General features: G+C 39.2%; 1 gene segment (V, D, J or C); it reads left to right on the top strand.

The window, feature by feature from the left end:
- Nucleotides 1-767: 767 nt before the first annotated feature.
- Nucleotides 768-6,209, top strand: LOC117420596 (Ig kappa chain V region 3374-like). The segment is given in 5 exon segments: nucleotides 768-859; nucleotides 1,620-1,967; nucleotides 4,708-4,812; nucleotides 5,260-5,330; nucleotides 5,796-6,209. Coding segments are annotated over 5 exon segments (597 nt in total).
- The last annotated feature ends 4,825 nt before the right edge of the window (nucleotides 6,210-11,034 follow it).

Here is an 11,034-nt window from a genome sequence, read left to right as displayed (position 1 = left end):
TTAACACAGCAAAACAGTGTTTGCGAACACGTTTCGACAGAAACATGTCTTCATCAGAACATATATAATGAATGCAATCACCATTATGTTCAGGTTCTATAAAGTAACATTCTCCTAAGCAGCAGATGTATTCTGCATACCGGCTTCAAGCAACCCAAACACTTCTGCAATGTAGAGCAATGCCGTGCCCGTTGCTTTGTGATCCGCTCTGAACCATGCCGTGCCCGTTGCTTTGTGATCCGCTCTGAGCAATGCCGTGCCCGTTGCTTTGTGATCCGCTCTGAACCATGCCGTGCCCGTTGCTTTGTGATCCGCTCTGAGCAATGCCGTGCCCGTTGCTTTGTGATCCGCTCTGAGCAATGCCGTACCCGTTGCTTTGTGATCCGCTCTGAGCAATGCCGTGCCCGTTGCTTTGTGATCCGCTCTGAGCAATGCCGTGCCCGTTGCTTTGTGATCCGCTCTGAGCAATGCCGTGCCCGTTGCTTTGTGATCCGCTCTGAGCAATGTCGTGCCCGTTGCTTTGTGATCTGCTCTGAGCAATGCCGTGCCCGTTGCTTTGCGATCCTCTCTGCGCAATGCCGTGCCCGTTGCTTTGCGATCCTCTCTGCGCAATGCCGTGCCCGTTGCTTTGTGATCCGCTCTGAGCAATGCCGACGCCCACACAGTTGGTTAAACATCACCGAGCGAGCTGAGAGACCCGCCCCGTATGTAAGCGCAGCAGATCTCGTTTCAATGTTGAAAGCACAGTGGCGCTGGTTACTGCGGGCTGCACTGCGCGTATTCAATCACACTGCGCTTCGGACTCCAGGAGCGATGGCATTCTGTTCTATCGGCTGCCTTTTGGTTTTGGTCGCTCACTGTAAGTATCTGTAAGTAAGTATTCTAACATTGATTTGATATATTTAGATAGATATGTATATATATATCATTTAATTTTATAACAGGGATTTCAAACAGCTCGTCTTTAGCAGCAAACTATAGGTTTAAGTAAATTAGAGCAGCAGTGTGGAGTAGTGGTTAGGGCTCTGGACTCTTGACCAGAGGATTGTGGGTTCAATCCCTGGTGGGTGACACTGCTGTTGTACCCTTGAGCAAGGTACTTTACCTAGATTGCTCCAGTAAAAACCCAACTGTATAAATGGGTAATTGTATGTAAAAATAATGTGTAAAAAAAATAATGTAATTGTATGTAAAAATAATATGATATCTTGTAACAATTGTAAGTCGCTAAGAAATAAATAAATACGAAATGAAAGTTGAGAAATTGATTTTCTCTTACAGAATTTGATATAGTGTATAAATATTTAACGCCTGCTGATTGATGCAGTACTTGATCGACATTTTTCCCATTTCAATAAATAGTTTATCTATATAGTAATTAAATACATTTATTGTTTATATGTATTTATTTGAATTTAATTTGAATTTGACTTTTTTTTTCAAATAAAAACGACGTGCTTGTATAGCAATAATAATAATAATAATAATAATAATAATAATAATAATAATAATAATAATATTTTAATCAGTATTGTCATCTTTTCTTGTGCGTAAAGTATAGGAGATTTTTTTTTTAATTTGTTTCTTTTAATTTATTAATTTTTTGTATTGTTTTTCAGATGGGCTGGCGGAACCAGTAACTGACTCTGTCCCGCCGTTACACACCGCGGAACCGGGCGGGAATATCACGCTGAAATGCGGAGTAGATCCAAGTAAAATAAACCAATATGTAACTGTTTGGGTTAACTGGTACCGGCAGGAGCCGGACGGGCGAATCCAGATCGTCACATCCCTGATCACGGGCTACTTAAAAGAGGGTCGGTATTCCGGAACACTCGACAGCAAGAACGGACAGTATAATTTAACCATTGCGGACCTCCAAAGAACCGACTCGGCCGTGTATTTCTGTATAGCGGAAGCAGCTCTCGAATTCGCACCTGGATCCAGCACCAAACTCGTTGTATCAGGTAAGTACCGTTACAGTAACTCGTTTCTGGAAGGAGGAATCCGTTTTGAGCTGTTTTAAAATGTATTTCGGTTCTGTATGTTGAAGTAAGGCGAATGGGGTTTCGCTGGCTGGGCAAGGGCGTAACTTGTTGATGTGAAGCGGAGGGAACACGAAGCGACTTTATCAGGACCATGTGGCTTGAAACCTGGTTCCAGGAGACCGGGAGACCTGGTTTGAGGTTTGCTGTATCAAACCCCAAGTCTCCCTGCCTGGTGTGCCGCGCAGTGACCTGAAACAGACTCCTGAAACCAAGTTCCAAGCCGCAGAGTGGCTCCGTGTTCCCTCGGATTTAGATATTATTATTATTATTATTATTATTATTATTATTTATTTCTTAGCAGACGCCCTTATCCAGGGCGACTTACAATGGTTACAAGATATCACATTATTTTTACATACAATTACCCATTTATACAGTTGGGTTTTTACTGGAGCAATCTAGGTAAAGTACCTTGCTCAAGGGTACAGCAGCAGTGTCCCCCACTGGGGATTGAACCCACGACCCTCCGGTCAAGAGTCCAGAGCCCTAACCACTACTCCACACTGCTGCTCCACACATTGTGTCTGAAAATAGAGACCATTGGAAAATATATCTCTATGCTGATTAAGCAATAGCGTGTCTGAAAATGCATGTCATTATTCCCTTTCAAAAGTACCATGGTTAAAACATAGCAGCGCTTAACATAGGGAAGCATTGTATAGCACAGAGAGGTATGGTAAAGCATAGGGAAGCATTGTGAAGTACAGAGAGGTCTGGTAAAGCATAGGGAAGCATTGTAAAGCACATAGAGGTCTGGTAAAGCATAGGGAAGCATTGTAAAGCACAGAGAGGTCTGGTAAAGCATAGGGAAGCATTGTAAAGCACAGAGAGGTATGGTAAAGCATAGGGGAGCTTTGTAAAGCACAGAGAGGTGTGGTAAAGCAAAGGGAATCATTGTAAAGCACAGAGAGGTATGGTAAAGCATAGGGAAGCATTGTAAAGCACAGAGAGGTATGGTAAGGCATAGTGAAGCATTGCAAAACACAGAGAGGTATGGTAAGGCATGTTACAAAACATGCTAAGCTAAAAGATTCTCATAGTAAAAGCCCAGCAAATTGTAATAAAGCACAGAGAAAGCATGATAAAGCACAGGCAAGAATTGTGAAGCACAGTGAAGTATGGTAAAGAATATTAATAAAAAAATCTGTCAAAGCAGGGTAAACTGTGGTAAATGCAGAGCATAACCATGGGAAAAGCACAGGGGGACAGCAATCTGATTCAAAGATTCAAAATCTTAAAAGGTATTGACAATGTCGACCCAGGGGACTTTTTCGACCTGAAAAAAGAAACAAGGACCAGGGGTCACAAATGGAGATTAAATAAAGGGGCATTCAGAACAGAAAATAGGAGGCACTTTTTTACGCAGAGAATTTTGAGGGTTTGGAACCAACTCTCCAGTAATGTTGTTGAAGCTGACACCCTGGGATCCTTCAAGAAGCTGCTTGATGAGATTCTGGGATCAATAAGCTACTCACAACCAAACGAGCAAGATGGGCTGAATGGCCTCCTCTCGTTTGTAAACTTTCTTATGTTCTTATGTTCTTATTTCTTTAAAGGTACCGTGCAGTAATCCTTTTGCAATTGGAAATCTGTTTTTTGTAGTTTCTATAAAGAAACATTCTTAAATATTGGACAAAGGAAAGGAAGGGTTCTATAGAATGCGTTCAAAGTGTTGGAAATAGAATCATCCGAAGTTCCATAATTTGAATTTTGATATTCGGAATCCCTCGGTATAAAACGTTTAACCCTTTGCAATCCAAAACGCCTAAAATGTTTTAAAAAATTGCCAACAAAAAAAAAAAAAAGAAAACACCCAAATTATTGGATGGTCTTTGACGGTCTTTCACTCGGACCCTAATTACCCTGTTTAACATTCAGAGACAAAAACTGACAAATAAAATCAAGCGTTATGTGATGATGATGATGATGATGATGATGATGATGATGCATCTTTTTAAATTATACTCGGAGGATAATAAGAACACGCTTTGGGTTTACAATGAGAGTGAACAGCAGAAAGTGAGCGGTGTGAAGAATAACGATAACATTTGATCCCTGCCGTCAGCTACTTCACTTTGTTTTTCATGGTTACTAAACTTACAATGTATGTGTTTACTCAAAGACCCGCTGACTGTCCCGAGTGTGGAGTTATACTCTCCTGGTCTGTTTGAAGGCGATTCGGACTGGACCGAGCCGGTTCCGGTGCTGTGTTTGGTGAAAGACACGTCTCCGGGGCGGCACCGAGTCCTCTGGACTATCGGCGCAGAGGCAGCCGCGCCGGGCAGCGCGGAGGAGGGAGAGATCGAACCCGACGGGTCCTATAGCGTGCGCAGCTACGTCACAATCAGCGCGGATCAATGGAACAGCGGCGCTATAAAGTCAAAAACGTCACAGAAAAAGTCTCTGCGTCACTCCGAAGCCAAGGTGAATTACGCAGCTGAAGGGTCATTATTTGAAATCTCAACATAAAAAAGTTATAATGTAAAAAAGCTGCTTTTGCATATTCTGTTAAAGAACACACACTTAAAAACACAATAATAATAATAATAATAATAATAATAATAATAATAATAATAATAATAATAATAATAATAATAATAATAATAATAATAATAATAATGTGTATTGTTAATATCTGTGTGTACATGTTTGGTTACAGATTGCGTTCCTGTGTTGTTTTACGGACTGCCCGCCGTTCTCCTGCTAATTCTGGTCGTGGTGTCTGTGGCGTGTGTTTACAGAAGACTTCATAAAACTAAAACCGGTAACTGCAGGATATTCTCTTTGTGATCGCTGGTGTTTGTGCATTTGAAATATCATTCATATCATTCATATCATATACACTAGACCCTGTTTATTGCATTTTACTGAACTATTACTATACTAAAGAGGCTTGGTGTTCCAGTGGTTAAAGAAAGGGGCTTGTTACCCCAGAAGTTCCAGGTTCAAATTCCAGCACCATCCCTGACTCCCCGTGTGTGACCCTGAGCAAGTCACTGAACCTCCTTGTGCTCCGTCCTATTGTAAGCGACTCTGCAGCAGTTGTTGATGAAGCATAGTTCACCCCCTAGACTTATATCGCTTTGATTAAAAGCGTCTGCTAAATAATAATAATAATATATAAAATGTCAGCTATATTGATTTGATTGCATTTTTACTGAACTATAAAGTCTTATTATAATAACATGTTTGTTTTTTTTACAATCTATAGATCACAAGTCCAGCGAGGCGCCCTGCCGTCCCCAGCGCCCCGCCCGACACAGAACAGTCCAGGATTACTCGGTAATCAATCTGATTCAGGGTTTTATTTATTTATTGATAGACAAAGAGAAGGAGAGGCGATACCTTTCATTGGACTAACTAAACAATAATTAATCCCAGGCTTTCAAGACATCAAAGGTCTCTTCTTCAGGTGAAAGTAGAAAATAGGTATTATTAATGCGGATAAGGATTCTCAACCAGTTCACAAATCATAGCCAATAGAAGATAATAAATAAAAAACAAAATACCTGCTATATGTAGCACACACTTGTGTGTCTAATTACGACGTGGCTTGTGTGCAGTAATATGTAACCAATGCATTATTGCAATACTAATATGCCATTGTAGATATAACTTGTGATCTTAACTTGCTGCATCCTAGTAGTATTACTGTACTTAATATAAACTACACTGTATTTAAATATGAGGCTTGCATTGTAACCCTTTGCTGCCTGTAACACCTGAACCCTTTCTCTTTCTTCTCAGACGGAGTACGCATCGCTCAATCTGTGACGGGCTCCACAAAGCACTGCGCCCATCTTCAAATGCAGCCGTGGACAGAGAGAGAGAGAGAGAGAGAGAGAGAGAGAGAGAGAGAGAGAGAGAGAGAGAGAGAGAGAGAGAGAGAGAGAGAGAGAGAGAGAGAGAGAGAGAGAGAGAGAGAGAGAGAGAGAGAGAGAGCTCTGTATACTCTTTCAATTCCAAGTCAAATTCACTGTGCAGATACAGTTGTGTGCTTGCACTTTGTAACTATGCATAATACCACTGTAATGATGTGCCAGTCCGCATGCATTTACCAAATACACAGCAATGAGAGACACTTCATGTCAAATATTACCCATTTGTATTGAAATGAACCTTAAACAGCTGGACTCAAATTCAAGCAAGCCTCTCATGCTGCACGCCCACAATTTTTTTTCTTTCTTTGTAAACATCTTGTATATTATTATGATATCATATAAAACATATATTTTGCTGTAATACTAATAATAATCACTGTATTTGAATAATTGTACATTTAAATAATAATAATAATAATAAACGTGTCTGTGAAAAAGGATTTGATCAAGTGCAGTCTTCTTCGGTGTGTTGTTGAGAATCATGAGCCATTATTCCACTCCAGGTTTAACATATAACATTATTATTATGATTTATTTCTTAGCAGACTCCGTTATCCAGAGCAACTTACAATTGTTACAAAATATCACGGCACAAAGTATCACATTAAAAAATAGCACTTTGCAGAATATCACATTATAAAACATCATATTGCAGAATATCACATTACAGAGCAGTGTGGAGTAGTGGTTAGGGCTCTTGACCGGAGGGTCATGGGTTCAATCCCAGGTGGGGGACACTGCTGCTGTACCCTTGAGCAAGGCACTTTACCTAGATTGCTCCAGTAAAAACTGTTGTGAAAATAATGTATAATATGTATAATGTGATATCTTGTAACAATTGTAAGTCGCCCTGGATGAGGGCTTCTGCTAATAAATAATAATAATATTAAATTACAGATAAGAGCCGTTATAAAGTACAATACAATCAGTAGCAAATAAGATCAAAATAACGAATACAGTAAATCATTACAATTAGGAGCGAATTCGACTAAGAGCAGTTAACTCATAGTAACAATATTTACTCATGCGAGTAAAGTCCATTAAGAGCACGTAGTGATAGATGAGAATGATTTCAAATAAGAGCAATTAGAAAAATAGTGAATACGTAGAACGATAAGAGTAAAATCAACAACAAGATACAGGAAGCAGTTATAAGCAGTATAATGAACTACTCCAGAGATCTATGTGGACGGTTATTGAATCGATTCAATAATTAAACGATTTAGAACAGGGTTTGGAACACTTCGCCCCTCGCTCCAGCGTTTTAGGGAAGGTTTTTATTTTGTGTTTGCTCTGAACACGAAGCCCTGATTTTGAAAGCCTACCTTTTTTTCTAAAAGAAAACCGTTCGTGCAATTTAATGGGAAACTCAAGTTGCATATCTAGCAGAATTCGTCCTGAAACAATGACAAATGTTTAAACTATTAACTTAAAGCAGCGTGCAACCCCAGCCATGCAATAACGCACCGATTCTAACCCTGCATGCACGCACGCTCGAAATATGAAGCATGCATATGCTGACGTGTCATATTCATATCTGATGAAAGAAAGGATCCGCCTTCGTGCAGAAATACCCTTCTGTCGTTTTCAGTCTAGTGGAAAATCACCTCGCGCTGAGAGCTCGTTGTGGGTTTTTGCTGAGACCACGAGTCAGACTGAATAGCCCTGCACTAAACGCTCCACAGCCTCTATCTAGATACACATGCGCGGACAGAATAACTGAATACACCTGCTGACCGCAACTAAACCACGAGTTAAAAATACACGCGCGCCCACATGGAAACACTAGAGCTAGGTGCGTGTATGTATTTTATTTCTCTTATGTTGGTTTGTTTGCGCGCCTTTATGAATTCATGAAATGACCACAACGTGATTATTTTAGAGCATATTAATAGAAAAACAAAACAAGAGCTTATTTTGAGGCACAAAAAATATGATCAATGAATTGATCAGTCTTTTAATACGAGAAACAACAGGCTTTTTTGGCGAAATAAATTGCGCTTGCAGACTTTGCTAATAAAAGCATTTTTTATTTTACTAAGGGATTTATTCAGTTAATAGTTAATATATAATATAGTTCATATTATATTATATTCAAGATGTTTTGAAAACGCTTATGGTATCTTTAAAATCATACAGTTCAATATAATTTGTGCCGCTTTACGCGTAAAGATCCACAAAAGACTCGAGGTGTCCGGTTGCAGCAGCGACTTAGAGAGCCTTTAGAATCGCTTGCCCGATTTGTGTGCTTCAAAACAGGAGGGGATGTCATTGTTATAAAACGAGAAGCAAATTCGACAACACCGACGACCTGAAGAGACCATTAAACAGGAAACAGACTATTAGTTAATTGCATTTGGAAATTAAACAGAACCGGAGCAGTAATGAACGCGCCCCTTTCACTGCTGAACGCTGCGTGTTAACTCGGCGCAGTGTGCTGCAATCCCCCTATTCACTGCAATAGCAACATACTTTCATGTGGATTTTAATAAGCCTGTTCCACGACGCACGGCAATGCCCGCTGAAGCATTGTAAAAACTAAAACAATCAGCAGCTCTACATCAAGACAAGCTTCCAGACTCCACAATGAAATGCACGAGTGTCTTGAGATTATTAATGATGAAGTGAACCTTATTATTATTATTATTATTATTATTATTATTATTATTATTATTATTATTATTATTATTATTATTATTATTATTATAATATTTGTTCTACGGTGCTCTTAACAAATGTGTGCGTAAAGTCGCTTTACCGTTTCAGATACATTCATTCTTTACTTTTCTGTTGTTTGTCAGATATTTGTTTTATTATTTAAATGATATTGTAATTGTAATATAAAGACACCAGGTCCCTGGACTCAGCGATGTGGGGGGAGGGGGAAGGGGGTGTGTGTAACGGTATCGACGCGCACAAAAGCTGTTAATTCGGGTTTCAGTGCTTGTGGTTTGTTATTTTCCACTGAAGATCAGCACCAGCGCGCGGTCGTTTCAGATGGACGAATCGATCAATAAGGTGCAAAAAACACCCATGCAATTTTTTTTATCTTTTGTTATATATAAATAACAAAATTTGAATGTAAACAATAACAAGTAGTTGTCATGCCGTCAAAAACCTATAAATACCTCCAATGTTTTGATTCAAACACAGGCTCCCTTGAGAAAGATATGTATAACATATCGAAACGTTGGGCAGCTGGCTCTTTGTGCTATATATGTATTGTTTTGAGTGTTTTGAGACAGGAAATAACAGACAGACTCTCTTCTCTTGCGCAGTAAGGTCCCCTTCCCCCTCAGAACCAGACTCGACCGCCACGCCTGTCTGATCCACACAGCACCGCGCTTCATTCCGTGTCTGCAGAGCCCTGTGAGGCGGATTGCAAACGAGCGCCTTGTCTCAATGGAGCGCTTAGTGCGTAATAGAATGATCCGCATTCTAACTGTGGCAACATTCTATTCTGAAGGCAAGTCTCTTTTCATTATTATTATTATTATTATTATTATTATTATTATTATTATTATTATTATTATTATTATCTCCACCGTTTGTTTTCACTGTCACTGAAATATGTGACCATTAAAATATATAATAATAATAATAATAATAATAATAATAATAATAATAATAATAATAATAATAATAATAATAATAACCTCACAGACAGACACGGAGCACTTAGCTTATTTGTTGTTAAGTTATTAACTGTCTCTGTTGAACCGAGAACTCCTTTGTTTTTAGCCGAATTTTTATTTTCATCGGCAGACGCGCTCTGGATGCAAGCACAGTGCTGACATGTCATTTCCTAAAATTATATTAAGCGAGGTTTCGGGTAAATATAGAAAGAAAAAAGGGAGTGTGTATTTTAGCACTACTACAAGACCATGTACGGAATTAAAATGAATGGACTATAGAATAGTCGTCATTTTTTATTTATTTTTTTGTAACAATTTAATTGGTTTAAAAGCAAACAGGATTATCCATAAACTAATGTTAACAGAAAATAAATATAAAAAGAGAATTTCGACAAAAGCTGCCGGGAAGCACTGGCGCTGCTGATTGCTTGTTTCTACGCGCTTTGAAAAGGGAGTCTCCTCTTCCAGAATATCACTTACAATGAGCGCCATCAAAAAAGAAAAAAAATAAAGTTTCTAAAGACGATTTCAGCAAGCTAAAACACCACAGGAACAAACTGTCACGTGACACTTTCTATATTGGCTTCTAGCTCGCAATGGGCTGCTGGTCCGCGGCGGTGCGGCACTGAGCGCTGGTTTAACATGTTACAGGTGTTATACACCAGCGCCAATACCTTGCACCTCCAGCGACAGTGTGTCACTGACGCTGGCATGCGTATCGGGTGGATTGAGACCACGATCCAGTGTCCGACGGAGATGTTTTTCAAAGTAATATGTTATTTGGAATATTAAAACAATCAAGTTAAATAACACATGTTTGGAAAAATATTTTTCAGTGACTTCAACAAGTAGTCTGTTTACAACAAAAATGCAATCTGTGTTAGGAACGCTATTTTAGTCCGATTTAAAATGGAAATTAAAAAAGTGCTGACAAGAGTTTGGTATCAGCTGGTGATTTCCTTTAAACAATCTTTTATTGTAAAATGAACACGTTTATTCGTTTTAAAAATAAGTAAAATTGAACTGTCAGAAGTGGATTTGAACCCACGCCTCCATTCAGAGACCAAAACACACAATTCTTTGGAAAGACAGAGTTTTTGAGTCTGGCGCTTTAAACCACTCGACCATCCTGACAAACTGCGTTTGCTACAGTAGAAAACCGCATTATTTATTTCAGCACAGACTAGGGTTCTCTATTGTATCAAGGCCCGATTGGGTTTATTACGCACAAACTAACTGTTGCTCCATGAATGATGTAATGACAACTGTAAAAAAAGAAACGGATTGAAGCCGACCCAAAAAAGTAAGATTATTTATTTCAATATCACACGATAAACTTAAGGTATGCTTTAACGACTTGGCTCTGTCAAGTTAGTTTGTATTGTTAATGTAACACCTCTTTGTTACCCAGTCATTGTATCATATAAAGTAGAACTTGCCAGTTGGGGCGACGGTCTGCCAATAAAAGTT

Source organism: Acipenser ruthenus, chromosome 32 (assembly GCF_902713425.1).
Source record: "Acipenser ruthenus chromosome 32, fAciRut3.2 maternal haplotype, whole genome shotgun sequence".
Classification (NCBI taxonomy): domain Eukaryota; kingdom Metazoa; phylum Chordata; class Actinopteri; order Acipenseriformes; family Acipenseridae; genus Acipenser; species Acipenser ruthenus.
Note: the sequence above shows the minus strand (reverse complement) of the source record. Positions and strands in the feature narration are given on the sequence as shown.